This window comes from Vombatus ursinus, unplaced genomic scaffold (genome assembly GCF_900497805.2).
Source record: "Vombatus ursinus unplaced genomic scaffold, bare-nosed wombat genome assembly UNPS02014791.1, whole genome shotgun sequence".
In the NCBI taxonomy this organism is placed as follows: domain Eukaryota; kingdom Metazoa; phylum Chordata; class Mammalia; order Diprotodontia; family Vombatidae; genus Vombatus; species Vombatus ursinus.
Genome location: NW_020954569.1, coordinates 5301254 through 5324011, shown reverse-complemented (window position 1 = coordinate 5324011; position 22758 = coordinate 5301254). Strand labels below are relative to the sequence as shown.

At 34.2% G+C, this 22758-nt stretch overlaps 1 protein-coding gene across 4 annotated transcripts in view; it reads left to right on the top strand.

The window, feature by feature from the left end:
• Positions 1-22758, top strand: part of LOC114047971 (cadherin-6) — a 162322-nt gene that overhangs the window by 121401 nt on the left and 18163 nt on the right. For 3 of the 4 annotated variants that reach the window (XM_027868916.1, XM_027868915.1, XM_027868917.1), the window contains exons 3-8: positions 2256-2550; positions 4858-4977; positions 6828-6995; positions 8762-8949; positions 10666-10919; positions 20406-20542. In XM_027868916.1, the coding sequence (XP_027724717.1) occupies positions 2256-2550; positions 4858-4977; positions 6828-6995; positions 8762-8949; positions 10666-10919; positions 20406-20542 (1162 nt within the window). The remainder of the gene's footprint in view (positions 1-2255; positions 2551-4857; positions 4978-6827; positions 6996-8761; positions 8950-10665; positions 10920-20405; positions 20543-22758) is intronic. The other variant, XM_027868918.1, reaches the window with a different exon arrangement.

Genomic DNA, 22758 nt, shown 5'->3' with positions numbered 1-22758 from the left:
TTCTCTTTATTTTTCTCACTTTTATGCAATTCCCCTTAGATTTCTTTTCCTTTTGTTCCCACCTGATTGCTTCCAAAAGGTATAAATAACAAAACACTCTTGTTTTTCCCCAAACTAATAAACAAATTTATAACCACTTAGAGAAATTCAAGTGGAAACCCTATACTTGATGGTTCTTTGGCTTTTGACATTTTCTATCATGATATCAGCATAAGGTGGTAAATAAATCTCAAGATCATCACAGAATCACTGTATCTGATAATCAAAAAAGGACCTAAGAGTCATTTAGCCCAATTTGCACTTCTCCAAAATCCCCCTATACAATATCCACCCTGTGTTTAAAGACCTCCAGGCTAAGAAGAAAATGTTTCCTCTGGGAGCAGCCTGTTCTGCTTTTGAATAGTGAGGAAGCCATCCTTACAAAAAGCCTAAATCAGCCTTCCTACACCTTCTACTCATTCTTCCTATTTTTCTACCCTCTTGGGCCAAGCTGAATTAGTTTAATTCTTTTGCATAACAGTCCTTCAGATATTTGAGGATTCGAATACCCTTCCAATCTTCCCTGAGTCACAGCAACTAGTTGTTTGCTCTTGGACAAATCATATAAGCTCTCTCTAGCCCTCAGTTTCCTTACAGATTAAAATGAGTGGGTAGAGTAGGAGATTCAGTTCAATGGACATTTTTTAAGTGCATCATGGTAGGCACTGAGGATGCAAAGATAAAGCAAAATACAAGCCAAGCCCACAAGAAGGTTACAATCTATCTCCTAATATCCTTATTTTAAATTTCATGCCAGTAGCAACTTCAGTTATTCAATTGAGTATTAATTATCTTCTGGTGAGATTTATGTAGAAATTAGACCAGTATTGATTTTTCTTTTTTTTAAAGCAGAGAAATTTTTATTCAGTTCTAAATATTCTCCCTTCCCCCATCCTTTAACCCATCCATTGAGAAGGCAAGAGGAACAAAACCCATTACATATAAACAGGTAAGTTTTACAAATATGTATATGCAAAACAGATTTCTGCATTAACAATGCTGAGATAAAGAGAGAGAGAGAGTGTGTTTCAATGTACACTTTTAATCTGTCAGTTCTTTATGTGGAGGTGGATAGCATGTTTCATCATGAGTCCTTTCAGCATAGCCTTTTCCATGAAAACTACACAGCAAAATAATAATGTGCTGCCTTTCTATAGCTGCATGGTAGTCCTGAACATTTAGTTTCAAATTCAGTTTTTCTAAATAAAAACCAGCCTGTGACTGGTTTTAGATTATCTGATGTGCTGTGAAATACTTTTGGTGCTTTTCTGTGGTAAAAATGTGAGAAAATAAGAGAGCACCAGTGACCCGCAACTTCGGAAACTCTGCATCAGGGTTCAGCACCCTAAAATATCTGTAACTGGTATGAAAACCTTAAATTTTAGAGTTGCCCCTGGAGATTGAAAAAGAGCCCCCAAACACAATGTGGTTAGCTACACCATTGGGGTTAGGGCAAGAACATATTAGTGTTTTCTCTTTTTCTGTTTTTCCCCATCAACAATCATTTATTAAATGTGTTATGTGCTATGTGACAGGCATCATACTCAGTGATGGGCAGTTGAAGGCAAAAATAAAACAGTTCCTGCCCTGAGGAAGCTTTCATTCTATCTCATTTTTTAAAATGAGAATTCAATACATACTTCATAAATCAAGTCAGTGCTAATGGGGAGGGCTGTCATAAGTCTTCCAGGTCTAGAGACCTGGAGTCAGCAGAAAATCAATGAAAAGTACTAGTACAAAAATTAGAACTAGTACAAAGAATTAAAATGATTTAAATATGTAGTTTGACATTTATTTTTAAAGTGAATATGAGAAAAGGGATTCTAGGTCCTGGAGACTAGTGATTAGTCTCCTCTACTTCCTTCTTTTCTCATACTTTTAGCAAAGAAAAAGTCTTCCAAAGTCCCACTCAGACTACCAGGTTCCAGTCCTGGCTATACTAGTGACAAGCTGTGACCCAGAGCAAGTCATTTAACCTTTCTTGTTATCATTTTTCTTTTCTATAAAATAAGGAAGCTGAGATCCAACTGTTCTAGGATTAGAAACATTCCTCATCTAATCATGAGGTTAATTTACTAGGGAGGGTACAAAAGAACAACAAAAAATGCAATATCCTAGAAAATTTTAGATGAGAATGAATGAGTGCTATCAAATTATATGTCATAATCTTGGGAGATTTTTAAAAAATTTTACCTTTTCTTCTTTTTCCTATATAGTTACATTCAGACCAAGATAGAGGAGATGGATCACTTAAATATATCCTTTCAGGAGATGGAGCTGGAGATCTCTTCATTATTAATGAAAACACTGGGGACATCCAGGCCACCAAGAGACTAGACAGGGAAGAAAAGCCTGTGTATATCCTTAGGGCACAGGCTATAAACAGAAGAACAGGAAGACCAGTAGAACCAGAGTCTGAGTTCATCATAAAAATCCATGATATCAACGATAATGAGCCAATGTTTACCAAGGATGTTTACACTGCTACTGTTCCTGAAATGTCTGATGTTGGTGAGTGATATCTTAATCATCAGCCCAATTTATCTGTTTATTTTACCTATAAAAATTTAATCTAATCAAGAAACTTAGCTGATTAGATTAATTAAATCACTAAATTTTAAAAAAATAAATGTCCAAAAATCTCATTTAAAGTCCTTTTAAACTGATCCTTGGCTCCAAGTCTTGGTCCAATGTGCAAGAGTGTTATCCTTGATTTATCTGCCACAAATCATGGAAGAGAATGCTTGCTCTAATTTATTAGAAGAATGGAGTTGAGTGAAGGAGATAGACAATGAAAGGAAGAGGTTCCTGGTCCCCTTTCTTACTGGAATTGAAAACTCTTCCCCCTTCCTTGCTTCCTGATATTCTTCTGAGTCTGGGACACAGGAGCTTTCTCACTCTCTGCAAAATACTTTTATCACCTTCTCCTGATTATCCCAGTAGGACTCAGTCTTCAACACCCCAAAAGGACAATAGGGAAAGGGCATCCCACAACTCTCAAGGTAAGAACAATTGCTAATGGAAAACAAAATCCAAAAAGTACATTGATAGACTAGGCCATTACATAAATAAATATGTGTTTGTGAAATAAAACCAAAGAAAGCTTTTAAAAATGCATGATATATAAATGATAATCAGGGGGAACATTGGTCAGTGATCAAGGAGGTTAAGAGAAAGTCACAACACTTGACATGTTAAATTAATATTTTGTTCATGACTCTCACTACCCATGTAGAATATAATACTTAGGGATTTCATTCTTCTAAATTAGGGGAAGGTAAAAAGGAAAGTTAAATTAAGAAAAACTCTGCTGTAACTGCAAACCTTATCAAGAGACCTCTTTTGCGATGCTACTAGAATCAAAACAACTTATATGTTTGCTTTGTAGTTTCATTAAAATTTACAGCCCCATTTTAGAATGCTGAAATAATAAAAAGAAAGCTTTTTATAGTCTTTATGGAAGTGAGATCATAAATCCTATAGTCTACTTATGCAGATCTACCAGGCTTGCAACAATTCAATTCACTGAAATAGTGTGTAACTTAGCAGAATTTTGGCCATGATAGGTTTCATTATCTGCATTTTTTCTCTGGCAAACAGAATTCATGAGCAAAACAATTGCAATATGAATAAAAACTTTTTGGAGAAAAGGTAATTCAGGAAATAACATCCCCTCATGATCAGATTAAAGAGCAATTACAGTGAGTGTCAGACAAATGAAAATTATTATCTTTATACGAAATACATTAAAGAGGCATAAATGAATAGGTTTAAGTGGAGAAAGAAAGTAGTTCTCACCAATTAAAAAGAAAGATTGATCAAAGAATAACATTTATTAGGGTAATCAAAAGTTACTCTCAAAAACTAAGTTCATTTCATCCTAAACAGGCATAAAAACATTATGAATTTACTTCTCCCCTTCGTACCCTGAAGGGCAGTAGTAGTGTACCCAAGGGTGACTCATTACAAGTCAGTGAATATATGTAGCTCATAACACACTTCTTGAGACAGCGGGTTTTATATTTTTTACTAGCAACTGAATAAAGTTGTTCTCCCTTTATTAATCAAAAACTACTTCTTTTCACGGGTCAAGCTACTCCTCCTAGTTTTAGTGTCCCAGATTTTAGTGAGCAAGTCGATATTCCTCCTTATCTGTATCTTTCTCAATTTGACAGGTTTTGACATATATTGTTTGAATCCTTATATTTACTAAATCTTAGAATGGTACAGTTGGAAGGTACACTTGAGGTCATCTCATCCAATTTTACAGAAAAGGAAATTTAGTCCTAGGAATGTTAATTGACTTGCCTGAAACTATATAGTGATTTAGCACCTCTTCCCACCAATTTCTTTGTATTGAAAGTGTATTAAAAAAAAGTGTACACATTTTTTATTGTTGTTTCCCTAAATAGAATGTAAACTCCTTGAGGTCAGAGACCATTTCATTTTTTCCTCTATATCTTAGTGCCTGGTACATTGTAGGAACTTAATATTAGCAGAATTGGTAATAGACTAATAGCTAATCCCCAGTGCAGTTTTCTTTCATCATATTATCCTTCTTGAGACACTGAGAAGTTCAAATATTTTAAATTTACCTTCTTAACAAAATTGTACCATCCCTCTGTTTATCTAAATTGCATTCCCTGCACCTTTCCTAGCTGTTAGTAATTCTTACTTTACTTACTGCACACTAAATTATGACATAGTGTGGCTGTGTTCAAGGGTAAGATTTTGCTTTCGCTTGATGTGTGTCTAGCTTTTAAAAATGTAATATCCTATCTCTTAAATCAACAAAAATTCATTTTTCTTTCATTCCAGGCACTTTTGTTGTTCAAGTCACTGCAACTGATGCTGACGATCCCACCTATGGGAACAGTGCTAAAGTAGTCTACAGTATTCTCCAAGGACAACCTTATTTTTCAGTTGAATCTGAGACAGGTTAGAAGTTCTTACCATTCAATCCCTTACAATATAACTAATTTAAATAACATGATAAACCAATCTAGTATATGTTATATAAAAACATCAAAATGCTTACATCTTCCTCATAATAAAACAAACGTGCAAATCTGACATATGAATTATTTTAATCAAAAAAGCATAGTGTAATAAATGTAATTAAAATGTTATGTATAAATCCTCTTTCAACCATTTTAAAACAAAAATTACACATAATTTTAATTATTTGTTTATGATGGAATGGGACTGAAAGCCAAAACTTTCCCTGTGAATCAAAGGAAATAGATGAATTCTCCCTTTGAACATTCAATTTTTTAGCATTTTTACCAAATTTAACAAACTGTCTTATGATAGCTAGATTCTTAAATGGAAATTATTTTAAATATATTATTTCTGAGTTTGGTGAGTTTAAGTAACTTATGCAAGGTCACACAGTAAGTAGCAGAGGTAGGATTCCAACTGAACTCTTTCTGACTCTAAATCCAGCACTACTGCCACTGTTTCAGACTGGGTATGACCTTCAAGAAAGTTCAGTAGAAAATCAGAAGGGTGAGGTGACAATGGGAAAAAAAAACCAACAATGATTATTTAGCTTATGTTTAAATAGTTGAAGGATCAAATTATGGTAAGCAGCCTGTTTACTTCTCCCTAAAGTCAACATCAGAAAAAAAGTTTGAACACTAAAGTGAAGAGTTCATTTTAAAAAAAAAGAGAGGGGTATTTTTTGTCCTCTTAAGAAATAGTTGCATTGCTGCAATGTATTACCAAGGAAAAATAGATCATATTCTCTGGTGATCTTTGATAGGGTGTTAACAATGTAAGATAATACTCCTTTCAGAGGACAAGCTGACTTTTGAAAATCTTTCCAAACTAAGTTTTCTATGATTCTCTGATAATAATATATCCCTCCACTACTGGGAACCCAGCCTGTAATCATCTCTAGGAAAACTTTAAATGTTCTAACATTCTAATGACAATAGTCATGATGAATGTGGTGGTGGTTCACATTTACACAGGTCTTAACAGTTTTCAAAGGTAGATAGTGCAAGTTTTATTTACCTCCAATTTATAGATCTCCAGTTCAGAATGCTGATGGAGTTAACTTAACTATCTGTTAACGAAGATAGACGTGACAGAAATGGCACTCAAACTCAGGTCTTCTAACCACAGTCTAGTGATTTTTTTTCATAATTTTGAGGAAAATGTTTCCATTTTTTCCCAGTGTTGATTTGGGAAATCCTAAAAAGTATGTTCATTATATTAGGCATTAAGAGGCAGCATTGTATAATGAACAGAGTTCTGGAGTAGGAACCAAGATGACCTTGGTTCAAATCCTACTTTAAATACTGCTTGGTTGTGACCTTGAGAAAATAATTTAACCTCTCTTCTGGGTTTAATTTGCCCATCTGTAAAATAGAAATTATAATAGAACTTGCCTCACAAAGTTGTAAGGATCTAAGGAGATAATGCCTGTAAAGCACTTTGCAAATCTGAAAAAGCACTACGTGCTGCTAGGTAATATGAGGCACATTTAACTGTCAGTCAATTAAATGAGAAAATGGTGTAAGTCAGGAGGAAAATTAAAGGATTTAATAAGATCAATATAATATGTGACATTGCTTAAGGTCTTATATTATTTCTAGATGTCATATCACACAGCTAACATCCTAAAATGCCACATGGAATTTATCATAATTTGATGACCTGAATTGTGGCACAATATTTTTTCTAGCCGTAGCTAATGATTATATAATGATGAATCTTTTGATGCATTTTGTAAATCAATAGTGTCTACATGTCTCCCCATTTCTGAATTCTAATATTTGCAGGCATCATAAAAACAGCGTTGCTCAACATGGATCGAGAAAATCGAGAGCAGTATCAAGTGGTTATTCAAGCTAAGGACATGGGAGGCCAGATGGGAGGCTTATCTGGGACCACCACAGTGAATATTACCCTCACTGACGTGAATGATAATCCTCCTCGTTTTCCTCAGAGTATGGATACTTGACAGATTAAAGTTCTTGTAAAGCCCTGTTATAAACTGTGTGCTCATTGTTACAAATAAAAGGAACCCAATGAGTACTGTCATTAAAAAGATTTAAGTGTATTGTCTACACTTAAGTTGATGGTGATGACTTCTGTTTCTGATGTTTTATATTATATAATATATGTTATATAATATTAATAATTATATGTAACATAATTACATATTATATAACATTATAATTATATAATAGTGTTTGTATTAGTGTTTTATATTAGGTAATGATTGGCATTAGAAATGAACAGTGTAACCAGTCATTTAAGAGAAACATTTTTGTTTTTATCTTCCTCATCAGACAGACTATACTACAGGCAAAAATCTATGACTCCAGAATATATGTATAAATATATTACTGACCACTAAGGAATTGTTTTATTTGTGTTTTATGGGTTTTGGCTAATTATAGAATTTCATTTAATCCTCACAATGTCTTGAGGCAAGGATATATTATTATTTTTAGGTTTGTAATAGTAATAGCTGGACTATGAATAAAAAAACATTGTATCCTTGTTTTACTCTGTCACTTACTAGCTACATAAACTTGAACAAGTCACTTTCTTTCTCTGGGCCTCAATTTCCTTCTTGGAAAGAAAATCATCTCAGACATTCTTCACAGCTTTAACATTTTTTTATTCTATAATTCTCACATAGTTGTAGCTGGAATTTTAGTCTATTATTTATCATAATTTTTTTTTCCTATTCTGTGACTGATTTGAGCAGTGACATTGGAAATTGGAAAGTGGTTTCTTTTAAGAAAAAATTTTCTCTATCCATGAACTTCTGATAAAATTATTGTATCCTGTATAGGATGTCCCAAAAGTCTTAGTGTAATTTTAGCTATTAAAGTTTATGCATATGTGTGTATAAATATATACATATTTACTTTAGCCTCACATACACACTAAAAATTTTATATTATTAAAAGTTAGACAACCATCAAGTGAAAAATTTTACTTTTATATACAACTATTATAAGTATGTACATATTTATACATATGCATATTATACCTTCACTTATAAACACTCATAGATTTTGTAGTAGTCTCAAAGTATTGAATTTACATTGAATTTTATTTTCTGTCTCTTTAAATGAAATGATTTAGTAATTCAAAGGTTTTTGTTTTCCTGAGTGTTCCATTCTAAGCAGTCCTAATACCTGCAGTTAGAATCTACTGAAGCTACTCTCTGGACAAGAAAAATATGCAGTCTTTTAGAAAAGGTTCATTGCAAATTTCAGTACATTTTTCTTAATAGTCATGAAAGTACAGGTTTATAAGTGAAGGGAACCCAGATTATTGTTCTGAGAATAAATGGCATTTCTAGAGCACTTCAAAGTCTGCAGAGTACTTTACATTCATTACTGCTTTTGAGCTTCACGACAACTCTGTATGTATTTACCGTGGTTATCCAGCTGTCATCATTCCCCATTCTAGAGATGAGAAAAGGAGGCTCTAAGAGGTTTCAGTGACTTGTCCAGGGTCATAGAGTGAGTAAATAGTGAGGGAGAATTCATAGCTAGAGTTCTTCTTTTTCAAATCCTTCCCTCTTTCCGTAATTTATTGATTCTTACCATTTTACCCCCAATTTAATTTAACAAGTATTATGCATCTATTTTGCATGAGGCACTCTACTTGGCACTTGGGATACAGAGACAAAAACAAAACCTTCAAGGAACTTATGTTCATTTTATGTTGTCTCTCTTCCCATCTCTTTTAGGCACTTACCAGTTTAAAACTCCTGAGTCAGCCCTTCCAGGTACACCAATTGGCAGAATCAAAGCAATTGATGCTGATATTGGTGAAAATGCAGAAATTGAGTACAGCATCACTGATGGAGAAGGTTTAGACATGTTTGATGTTATCACTGACCAGGAAACACAGGAAGGAATTATCACTGTCAAAAAGGTGAGATTTTGTTCAGCTGCCTTTCTCTGTTTTCAAAGTCAGCAGAACTGTGCTATTATGGTTCTCTGTATTACAGGTATATTATATAATAGTCTTTTTATAAATGATTACTGTCAGTTTTCATTGGTGGTTACTGAACACTGGCACTACAATAAACCTCTTTTAACATACATTGAAACCTCTTTAGTTTAGGAGCCCTGAATAAACATCTGCCCTTAGGCAGGCATGATATACCCAGGGTATTAAGAACAAATTAATCAGGATCATAAAAATAAATAATACATTATTAGTCTGGACTTGCAATAGCCTGTAAGATATGTTTCACCACAGAATACTTCTAAAAATCTTTTGGTCACCAAACATGGGCAAGGCAGTTATGTGTACATAGGCACTTACATCTATCACAGTACTGCCAGTTGAACATAAAGATGCACTTCTGTCATTTTGTATCACATTTTCCCATTATCTGTTATTTTGTGTGATAAAGAAAAAAATGACTTAGCCCAAAGAATGATAGAAATAAGTAACCCATGCAGTACAAAGTGTGTGATGCAGATTTTAAGGCAGGTTGTAAACTGAGGCTGGAAAATCACTGCTCTCTGATTTTGTGATTTGTTCAATATGGCTTTCTTTTATTGCTGATGACTTAAAGTCTTTCCAGCTTCTTGTAAGTTTGCCATACTGCCTCAGAAATATCAGTGCTCTTGGCTTCAAGTAACATGAATTTCAAACTCTGCAGCTTTGAATTACATGTTCCATTATCTGAAAACACACTAAAACATGTTTTGATTTTCCTCAGACCAGCATTTTACACCATAACACGATTAGTAAACCCATTAGTGAACATTAATGTTCTTTAGTCTCTAGTACCTTATCAGATGCAAACTGGAATTTTATCTAGTAGACTGAATGATTTTCAGTAAAGGATTAAGTAATTGAGTTCATGATGAGGCTTGTCTCCTTTTGCCAATCTCTTTCCATTCTAAAGAAGTCAATGTAGATCATGAATTTTTTTAAATCATGAAACAGATTCTTGTCCTAAGCAATTTGTATAACTACTGTCATTACTGTCTTTGTTTAATGAGGGGACTGGGGAGGAAGGGGAGGAGAGTGTCCTGCAGCGCTCCTTACGATATCATTCAAAATGTTTCATCTCACTACCTGATAAAATTCTGCATCTTCTGTGTCTGTGCAGTCATCCAAAAATGAGGAAGTTGGGCTAAATGGTCTCTGAAATCCCCTTCAGTTCTAGATCTATGGTTTTTGGATCCTGTGGATGGGGGAGCAACCCACAGCTGGCAGCCCACATGCCCAAGGTGGTTCATGAGCAGATTACAGGCTGCCTTTTCATTACCAGTGAAAACTGTGCCTGTCTTTCAGTATATGTTCATGCATTTCCCTTCCCACCCTAGAGCACAGCATCACTTTCTTCCTACTTAGGAAATGTCCTTTAGGAACTACCCTAACCCCACACACTGAAAGGAGAGGGGTTAACACCTTGACACACTACATTTATAAGGAAAATTTTTATTTGATGTTACCAATAGGGAAAGAATAGGGGTGAGGGGAAATCACCTGACACAGTTAACCCCATTAGTTTTTAAAGCTTTCTATTTGTCATATGTCTTGTGTTACTTTTTAAGCAAATTATACCGAAACCAAATTATGTTTCTTGTTATTGGGTGGCTGTAATACTAATGTCAATTTTCTTCCAAGGCTTTGGACTTTGAAAAGAAAAAACTGTATACCCTCAAAGTGGAAGCTTCCAATCCACGTGTGGAGCCCCGTTTCCTCTACTTGGGCCCATTTAAAGATACAGCCACAGTTAGGATCATGGTGGAAGATGTCGACGAACCTCCTGTGTTTGGTAAACTAGCCTATGTTCTGCAAATAAGAGAAGATGCTCAGATAAACAGTACAATAGGCTCAGTGTCAGCCCAGGACCCTGATGCTGCCAAGAATCCTGTCAAGTAAGCAAAATACTGTTATATTATCTTTCTGTGATCGATCTTTCTTTATCCCCAAATCTGCCCACGTTTTATTTGAGTATACTTTCTGTTCACAGACTGAAAACAATAACAACAACAGAATGCATGGTATATGTGTATAGCATTGGGGAAAGAAAGAGTGCTGATTTAAAATTTGCCATACAAGAAAATGAACCTGATATTTCTTGTACCGTACTTCTTCTCTGTTCATAAAATATGCGCCAATGGAAGCTATATTAATACTTTCAAACCGGCCAGTACATGAGAGTGCTGGAATCACGAACTAACAGAGCTAAAATGAAGCCTGAGAAAGCATCTAGTCTGAATCTTCACCTTTTGGCAGTGGTCAGAGTGATATAATGGTTGAACCAAATTCTCAGGGTCTAAGTTACTTCCTGGAATTGTGCTAATTTGGAGGGCTAACGTAATAGAGGTAAGATGCAAGGGATCCATGTAAAGCATTTTTTAGTGTCCAAAAGTAAAGCATGTCTTAGTATCCAAAAGATAATCTGTGCTCTAAAAATATCTTACTTAAATGGAGATCCTAATCTTAAAGGGATAATAAAATTGATTATGCAAAATTCCAAGATAGTATATTTGAAGACCCTGAGTTATACCAGTCTTACGCATAAAGGGCAATCATTAAAATCCAAGATCAAAGGTTCAAACCACACTTCAAAGTAAAATTAATAGTTATAGTAGCATTGTTGAGAATTCCTTGTATTTTTGTATCAATTAAAATTTTAAAAGCTGTTTTAACAAATACTTATTAAGTACCTGCTACATGCAAAGTACTGTACTAAGTATTGGGAATACAAAGACAAAACAAATTAAAAACAACTACAGTTCCTACCCTCAGACAGATTAGCATGCTTGCTGTCTCACCTGAAAGTAGAAACGAGACTTTTGTTGCTTTTTCATTTTTCTCTAGGAAACTAAACTTAAGGTTTTCAGGATTAAAGGGTATTACTTCCTGCCATCCTTCCCCTTTCTCCACCCCCCCCAACCCTTAAGCCTTAAATTACTGCTGCCCAAGAGAGAAAGGGATCATTAGCAGATGTGTCCTAGGCTAAGAAAGTATAAGCAGAAAATCAATGTATATACCTATAGAGTCTGGCAAAGTAATCCAAATATACCCCATCATTCCTAGCAAATAGATAAGACCAAATTCAGGCTTAACTGGCTGTATTACAAATATGAGCAAATGATCATTTCCCAATTTATTGATTACTCATTTATCAATCAGTATCATGGTAACAGAAAAATAGTCTTTCAGTTGTCCAAGTTTTTGTCAATATGAAGTAAATTTTCATATTCTATGCTTTTATTTGTCTCAAAAATGCCATTTCTACCTCCTGCATTGTCCCACAAAGAAATAAGCAGCTGACCAAATCTGATCTGCTGAAAGCCAATTATGAGGACTTTTTCCAGAAACCTTTCCTTGATGCAATGCAATACATCAACACTGATTGTCTCTAATTTGTCCTGCATGTCAATGCATGCAAGCATTGTCCTGCTTGTTTGTACATAGTTGTCTTCATGTTGTTTACCCCTTCAGGCTGTGCACTCCATAGGAACAGGGACTGTCTTTTGCCTTTCTTTGTATCCCCACTGGCACTTAGCATAGTTCCTGGCACATAGTAGTTATTTAATAAATGTTTATTGACTCACTGACCAATTTATATTGCATTGAAATATTTGCTAGGGCAAGATTGGTTAGGAAAGTCTTGCCAATATTGATATTTATGCTAATTCCTCTCTCAAAATATTTGTTGTCATATCACACAGGTGTAACCTCACTGAAAGAGAATGCTTTTATATCAAAACTTTTAACTGAAACCTCCATTGAACTTCCATGAGAGAATTTTCTAAAACACCTATATAAAAATGTACTACAGAATATTCACACAAATACTCACACCTCTTCCTGACCCACAAATTATCCTGGCTGCTCATAGTATCAGATGAGAAGCTGCTGAAACTTGGGAAGTAATAGAGTACAAGACATACATAAGGCTATACTTGGCAGGAATATCTGCCAGAGCCTCGAGTGGCTCAATTGCCAAATTTAGTAGTGGTAGAGTCTGTAATTAATCTGCCTGGATGAATCCATCCAATCCAATCCAATTCAGCAGCTATCTTAATGAGCATAAAATAGTGAAGGGTGAGGAGGAGAGACAGAGAGAAAGAGAAGAAGAGAGAGGGGGAAAGGGAAGGAGAAAAGGAGAGAAGGAGAGGACATGTTATTGCGTGGTTATGTTTGCAAATATTACACATTTACATATATGAATATGTGTATTATTTCATACTTTGGATTTATCAATAATTTTAAAATTCTTCACTGGAAAAATGTCTTTTGAGGGAAGACAACAACTAGACAGCTTTGGTATTTCAAAACTGATTCCTTTCTTTCTCTTTAAGATCAAGAACCCCCCTGACCTCTTTACTAACATTTTGGGTCTGAGAATGATAGGTCTTGGAGCTGGGGATGACCTCTAATCCAACCTCTTCATTTGATGCATTATGCCTAGTTTATAAAACCTGAGGCTGGGGATGGAAGAAGGCCAAAAATAAATAAGGAAGGGTGATGTTGTATTTGTGTACACTAGCTATTAAATATAATGACCAAAGAACTTGACCATGTCATTTTTCATGGAGCAAGGAAATATTTTAGATATTTATTAACATATGTTACTGAATTTATAAATATCCATTATCCCTTTCATTTATTGCAAAGTGAAATTATCTTTATGCTCAAATTAAAATCAAAAAATAATACATTAAGTTTGATACTGTCATACTTGCTCTTAGTAAGTTTTGATCCATAAATGGAATCAATGCCAATTTAATCAGATCTGAGTTAATTATTTTAAATAATAAAAAATAAAATACCAGTAAAAAAAAGAATGCAATTCCAATCCAGTTCAATAGAAATATCATTCAAGGACGTGGCTAATTTAATGTCTCTTTCTCAGGTCATTAAATGATAAAAAATAAATTCCATCAAGAAAAATATTAGCATTTATAACAAAGTGAGCAGTAGATTGTGATAGCTAAACTATTCTAACAGGAGAGTTTGGTTATATTTTCAAACTAAAGCTGTGATTGGTGAGCAATTCTCCAATAAAAATAAAAATTCATTTTCTTATCAGGTAATTATATGGAAGTAAGGTCATCATTGAGTACTCATGATAGTTTCATGTGAAGGAAAAATAAGTAATTGAGTAACTTTACTCTAATCTCACATCTATCTAGTCCATTATTTTAAAATATCTTCTGTTATTTAAGTTTTAGGAATCCATCTGAAATAATCTAACACTCGAAAAACAATTATTAAATGTCTGTTATGTGCAAAGCAATAAAATGCCAGGGAAAATATAAAGGATAAATAAGACATAGTCCTGGTGCTCAAAGGGCTTCCATTCTAGAAAGTGGAGTTGGCATGTAGAAACCTAAATATAATCTAGTTCAGAATGTGCTAAGTGCCTGAATGAAGCACAAAGTTCCATGAGATTGATGAGGGAGAGATCAGCATAGACCTCAGGAAGAAAGGGATATTTGATATGAGAAAATAGGTCATGATGGAAAAAAGGGTGTTCTAGAAACAGAAACAGTGTGAGTAAAAATATGGAAGTACATAAGAATGGAATTTGTTTTGGTCCATTCCAGTCTGGCTGATCTGTAGAATACAGAGGGGGAAAGATTAGGCAATAAGGCTGGAAAGGTAGACTGGAGCTAGACTACAGTAGACCTCAATGTCAAGTTTTGATCTTGATATCATCACATTTCCTATATGCTGCTGCTTTTTTCTTTTCTTTTTTTTAATTTTCAGTTCATGGAACAAAACAAGCATTTCCATTAACACTTCCAGGAGACAGTTTTTATACACTCAAAAATATGTTTTCCTTCTAAATAACAATCATAATCAAAATGTTGCCATATTATTGTTTTCAAATTTCAGCAACATCTCACTTACCTAGGGATTTCCAGGAATATCAAATACCCAGAAAGCAGCCAAGAACATAGGAGTGAGAAAGGTCTGAGTGACTTTTGAGAAAACAAAATAACCGTCAGAAAACTAATTCATTAAAGTCATATATCAGTTGAGAGTATTTTGAATCTGGAGCAGAGATTAGGAAAAGACAACTAGTTTGATCATTTCCTTTAATACCTTTCATTTCCTTTAAAACCTAGAGACACAGATAGGTTAAGTGACTTGTTCAAGAGTCTGGGTCTTATGATTTCTAGTCCAAGACTTTTTTTCCAAAATACATTTCCCATAATTGTATAAGTAGGAGATACTTTTTAGGCCCTCACTATGAACCTACTTATTCTTGCTTTATACACAATACTCATAAACATGGTCATCTGGCTTCTCAATTCATGGCAGATTAAAAGCAGATAATTAAACAACAGTAAAGGGGTAGCTAGAGGCTGATGCAATGACCTTAACCCACTGACATCAAGGAAGGTAAAAAAGTGTAAAAAGCAGACAAAGAACTCATAAAGCATAGCTATCTGGAACCATCAGTATAGAAGCAAATAGACTTAGATTCTACTATCAATATGTACTAAAGGTATTAATCAGCAGTGTACCATAATTCATATATTCATAATTACCTCAAACCCAATATGTCTTAAAATGGAACTCATGATTTTTCCTCAAAACCTAACTGTCCCCTTCATACTGACCTATTACCATAGGTAGTATTATCATTTTCATAGTCACTAAATCTTGGTCCCTTTACCATGGCCTAGCAATTCTTCCTTTTTAATATGACTTTCCATATTTCAGGTCCTTTTACCAGCACTCTTTTTGAGCCCTTATTTTCTTAAAGCATGGACCACTTTAAACTCTTCTTAACTGGTTCCCTGACTATATCTATTCTCTCCCCACTATGATTAATCTTCCTTCTCACTGGCAGAGTAATTTTCTTCTAATACTATCTGAACCACATCACTACTTTAACTCAAAAACCTTCAGTAATTCCTACTATGGACAGGATAAAAGCTAAGGTCATTATCTGTGTATTTGAGGACCCCCACAATGCAATGCCAATCTACCTCTCCATCTATCTCTCACTACTCCTTAACATGAGAGGCGTGATGTAGTAGGGGAAAAGAGCTGGATTTAGAATTAGAAAAATTGGGTTCAAATTCTTCTTTTGATGATTACTGGGTAATGACCTTGGGCAAGAGACTAAACTTCTCCTAGACTCCGTGTCTTCATCTATAAAATGATTAATAATATTACTACTATATAGCAGCTATGGTTGTGAAGAAGGTACTTTTCAAATCTTAAAATGCTAAACCAATGTGAATTGTTGTCATTATTAATCTTCTACTACAAGCCTCAGAGTTAACTTATTGTCTCCTGACAGTTCCCCTGTTTTTACCTCAGTACCTTTATCCCTTCCATTTCTCCCTACCTCAAATACCCTTCTCTACTTACCTAATCCTTGCCTTCTTTCAGTGTACAGCTCAAATGCAGTCTCCTCCATGAAACCTTTCTTGACACCACATGATGATTTTACTATGCATTTTTAGTTCACTTCATATATATCTATATAAACTTAAATGGTATATATACAGGTGTGTCATATAAATTTATGAATACACATGTATATATAAATCAAACTTGCAGGCTATAAAGCAAATTCATACAAATCACCAGTATTTTTATATTATATCAATAAAAACCAACAGTAAAAGATAGAAAGAATGATTCCCTTTAAAATTACCATAGAATTTATAAAATACTTGGAAGTCTATGATTCTATATACATAGAATCTTGGGAGTCTATACATATACATATATACATATGTATGAACTATATAAATGTAACTATAAACAACTATTCACAGAAATAAAGACAGAACTAAATAATCGGAAAAATTAGTAATTACTCATGGATAGAATGAAACAATGTAATAAAAATGACAATACTACTTAAATTCGTTTACTAATTCAAAGCCATACTAATCAAACTACCAAAGAATTACTTTGTAGAAGTAGAAAAAATAATAACAGTGAAATCCATATGGAGGGAAAAAACAATCAAGAATCTCAAGAGAAAAAAAGAAAAAAAAAGAATCTCAAGAGAAAATAATGAAAATAAATGGGAACAAAGGGAGTCCAGCAGAACCAGATCTCAAATTATACTACAACATGATTTTGTTAAAAACAGTTTGGTGTTGGTTTAAAAAATAGAAATCTACTAGAGGAACAGATTAGGAAGGAAAGAAGGAAACACACATTTATTAAGCACCTATATGATAAGCACTGTGCAAAGAGTACTTATATCAAATATAACAAATATTATATCATTTGACATTCACAACAACCCTGGGAAGAAGGTGCTATTATCCCCATTTTGAAGATGAGGAAAGTGAGATAGAGGTTAAGTGAATTGCCCAGGGTCACATAGCTAATAAGTGTCTGAGGCCAGATTTCAACTTTGGTCCTTCTGAATCCTGACCCACTGTATCTCCTAGCACACAAAATACAGAAGCAAATGTATCTAATACCCAAGTATTCAATAAACACAAAACCCTCATTATTTAACAAAAATCACTGGAAAAATGGAACAGCAGTATAAAAGAAATTTTATTTAGATCAGAACCTTATATTTTATAGAAAGATAAGCTCAATTGATCCATCACCTAGATATAAAAGGTCTCATCATTAACAAAGAGAAACGTGGGGAAGAAATTGCCTATCAGATCTACAGATGGGAGAAAAATTCACAATCAAACAGGAATGGAGAGGATCACAGAAGATAAAGTGGATAATTTCAATTATGTCAAATTTAAATGGTTGTGCATAAACAAATCCAAATAGACTAGACTTAAGAGGGAAATAATTAACGTGGAAAAAAATCTTTGTAGAAGGTTTCTATATGATAAAGTCTCATTTCCAAGATATATAAGGATCTGATTCCAATTTATAAGAAAAAGAGTGATTCCTCAGTTGATAAATGATCTGAGGACAGTTTTCAAGGGGAGAAATCTAGCCTATATATACCCATATGAAAAAGGCCCCAAACAACTGCTAGTTACAGAAATATACATTAAAGCAATTCTGAGATTCCTTTCCCTTATGCCCATCAGAGTGATGAAGATGACAAAAAAGGAAAATGATAAATTTGGAGTGAGTTGTAGGAAAATAAGCACAATGCACATTTATGTTGATGGGCCTGTGAATGGGTATAACTCATTTGGAATTTGCATAAAGAGTTTCTAAACAGTGTATATGTTTACATATGTATATGTATATGTATATGTATAGTAACAGCTATACCATTGCTATGTCTATACCCAAAAGAGATCAAAGAAGAAAAGGTCCTCCTTTATGTATAAAAATATTTATAGCAGCTCTTTTTGTGGTGGCAAAAAGGATGTCCATCAAATGATGAATGGCTGAATAAATTGTGGCATATGAATGTGATAGGAAACTATTGTGCTATAAAAAACAAGGAAAGAAATGATTTCAAAAAAAGACATAGGGAGACTTATATGAACTGATAAAGAGGGAAGTAAGTGGAACCAGAAGAACAATTTTTACTATAACATAATTATTATAAAAATGAACAATTTTGAGGACTTTTACAAACTGATAAAGAATGAAATGAGCAGAACCAAGAGAACTATTTATACCATAGCAACAACATTGAAAACAAGCCCCTTTGAAAGCTGTAAGAACTATGATCATTACAATGACCATTTGTGATTCCAAAGGACCAATGATGAAACATGCTATGTATTACAGAGAAGTGATGGATTTAGGGTGCAAAATTTATGTATACACACACATATGTGCATATGTGGGTATTATGTGTATATATAGGTACAAACATATATGTTTGTATGCAGCGATTGAGAGAATTTGTTTTGCTTGACTACGCATATTTGTTATAAGAAAATTTTTAATGGGATGGGAAGTGGCAGGGAGTGAAAAAGAAATTGCTGTTAATTTTTTTAATAGAGAAGTTGGATGCTACTACAGATATGAACTGTGTCATGTACTTTCAGATGATATCACAGCATTATTAGTTTAATTTCACTGTTTTACTTTGTTACAAGTGAACTTTCACAAAGTGGGCATAAAGTCTAAATAATTGTAATGTAAAAAAAAATCAATAATTTTTTTTAAAAATAAAATCAGCCTGAAGAAAAAATATATGACAGCTATTTTCAAGTATCTCAAAGGTCATTACATAAAAGAGGGATTAAATTTATTTTGTTTGGTCTCAAAAAGCAAAATTGGAGGAGGGGGAGAGGAAGAATTGTGGAAATTAAATGAAATTAATTTGGGTATGATAAAGGAAAAACTATATAGAGCTAGTCAAAGTTCAATGGTCTTCCTCCAGAGGTAATGGAGACCTAGGCTACCTTTCCACGTGTAAGTCTTCCAGACTCCATCCCCGTTGGAGAACTTCAAAGGCTGGAGACCCACTTGTCATGAATGCTACAGAGGATTCTTGCTCAGATACCTGTTAAATTAGATGGCCTACAAGGACCCTTTCATCTTTGAGATTCCATAATCTTTTTGGGTAAAGACTTTGTCTTATAGTGCTCTATAATCTCAGGGTCTAGCAAACAATGTAGGTGCTCAATATTTTAAAAATCAACTTATGATTACTCAATAATGATTCCCCAGTGGTACCAAATAAATGCTATTATTCTAGAATATTTCATAATGTTTGTTAATCAACATTCCATAGGCTGTGCCATATAGAAATGAATTATTAAAATATTAGTTTTCTTAAAATAGATTATGGGAAAAGTCTTATTAACTATAGTAGACAAATGTTTAAAAGATATATTGTATGTGATTGTATGTGCTCTTCTGTGATCAATTCAATGACTTTCAACTCCATGACATTTAATATTGTCAAGGTATTAAAAGTTCAGGTAGAACAAAGTTCTGTGTTTTGGAATCACCAAAACAGAAATGCTATTCTTTCGTCCAAGTTCAAGATAAGTACAATTATTAAAAGATCTCCTTCCAAATTTCATACAAAAGGGGCAGCTAGGTGGCATAGTAGATAAAGCACCAGCCCTGGATTTGGTAGGACCTAAGTTCAAATCTGGCCTCAGACACATAACACTACTAGCTATGTGACCCTGGGCAAGTCACTTAACCCCATTGCCTAACCAAAAAAAAACAAAACAAAACAAAACAAAACAAAAAACAAATTTCATACAAAAAGGCAAGTCATTGAAAATCCCCCAAATTATTTGAACTATAGAGTCCATCTAAATCTATACTTTAACTTGTCATTAGAAAGTGATGTTTAGAAAAATACTAGAAAGTAGCTTGAAACACTTCTTAATGTGAATCTGTACACTCTGGAATAGGAACCAACAATAAAGTAATAACTCTGCTAAGTACCTTGTGGCAATCTTAAGATATATTAGTACACCAGTTAAGAGAAAATCATTTCTAAATTCTGCTCTCCATTTCAGGTATTCTGTAGATCGACACACTGATATGGACAGAATATTCAACATTGATTCTGGAAATGGTTCCATTTTTACTTCTAAACTTCTCGACCGAGAAACATTGCTGTGGCACAACATTACTGTCATAGCAACAGAGATCAGTAAGTCAGATCAAAATACTACAGCTACCTCTCATGTCAGGAAGAGTCTTCTGACTAAGGGCTTGTGAAGAACAGTTGAAAGTTGTCATATATAGGGATGATCCTACTTAATAACTCTTGAGGAAAAGAAGTACCATGAAAGATAGCTGTAATGATTTTTTTTCTTCCTAGAGCATTTTGCTACTTATACATGGAGAGGTAGCCTAGGACTTTCAGCAGGAGGAAAACAAAGTTCTGTGCTTTGGAATCACCAAAATAGAAATATCTTTCTCTCCTCTGATTTACTTGATGTACCTACCAAGATGTTATAGATAGTACTGGAAAGGAGATTCTCACATTTCCATGTTATATATTTGATGTGCACAAATATAAATATATATATATATACATTCATATCTTATTAACCTAAGCTATTAATCATTCATATCTTCAGCTACTTCAAAACTTCAAAAGATATAGTATTTCATCAGTATGGCTACTCATTTTACTTCTATAGAATAAAATCCTTACATACCATAGTGGGGAGAGGTGGAAAAGGAGAGAACAGCATTTATTAAGCACCTACTATATACCAGGAACCATGCTAAATGCTTTACAAATTTCCCATTTGATCCTCACAACAAATCTGGGAAGTAGGTGCTATTATTATCCTCATTTTATAGTTGAAGAAATGAAGACAGATGTTAAGTGATTTGTCCATTATCACACAGTTAGTGCCTAAGGCCAGATTTGAATTCAAACTTCCAACTCCAAGCCCAGCACTCTTATCTACTGGTATTCTTGAGTTTCTATAGCCAAAAACTTCATCACATGAGGACCATCATCCTTTTATTATGGTTCTCCACGGTTCACAAGGTTATTCATCCTTAAGCTACCAAACCACAGTCCTTTCCTAGTCCCCTACTCACCCTCTGTCCTGGTAGGGCTTTCTATGTCTTGGGCTATGTTTGACTGCTCTTCTGTGATCATAGGTTCCCTCCATTCCATGATTCAACATTGCCTCAGTAGGAAATTGTAATCATATTTTCCAATGGATCTGAGATCTCATCAATGTGGACATTCCAACAATACAGATTACAACTCACCTATACCCGCTCATTCTGTGGAATTCTTTATCTATGTCCTCCCCTCCTGTGCAATGTGCTGAGTTTCCCTTATCAGTTTTTCTTGATACTGTGAATAGACCACATAGAACACAGAGACTGTCAACTGGTCATCTCTTGCTCTCACTGCAAGAACCAGTCTTTCTTCTTTATTAATCATATATTTCACAATGTCCTAGTCTTTGGTAACCAATGAAACAAAGAATAGAAAATTATTTGTATGAGTGCATATGTATACACATATGTCATATGTATGTATATGTACATATATATTCACATACATACATCTATAGTTCTTACATATGAAGACCGTATACTATCATTATTTCTCTTCTTGGAAGCCCACCTTCCAGGCTTCTGTCTTTTAAATAAATTCAGTATTAAAGAGATAATTATTTCAACTGTCCTGTGGTACATCAAGTATAGGATGAAAACCATCAGAAACCAACCACAAAAACCTTTGCTAACAAGTAACAATGACAGATTTCATGAAATGTGATCCAAAGGGGAAGCTGCAGGGAGAGCCCTTGAAATAAGATTGATTTGCAAAATGCCAGTTACATAATATAGCTTAATGTAAGGAGCAATGGGTGACAGTGATGACAGTCTATAAAAGTAAAACATTGCTTTATCATTATTAGTATTATTATTACTATTCTTTTTAGGAAAGAAAGTTTTTTTTAATAGTCAAAGTTTTCCCCTCATGTCACTTAGATGCCTCATTTAAAACACCCACCTCGTGTAATATTATAGCATGCAGATAACCCTGAGTCTTTCCTCCACTGTGACAATGGAGAGCAAGTTCTGAGAGGTCCTGCTAAGCAGGAAATATTTCAAATATGGATCCAGTGGTGTGTCATCTGAGAACCATTGTATCTACATTTGGAAGGGTCTCTCACCAGACTGTCTTAAGGGGACATATTTTTGAGTTATGGCAACTTTCTGTGAGCATCTACCAAGTCTAGAAAGACCATGAGGGATCTAAGTGCTAGATCTGCAGTTAGGCAGACCTGAATTCAAATCTCACTTTGAAGTGCTGTATAAATGCCAAGGAGGAAGAGAAAGATGATGATGATGATGATGATGATGATGATGATGATGATGATGATGATG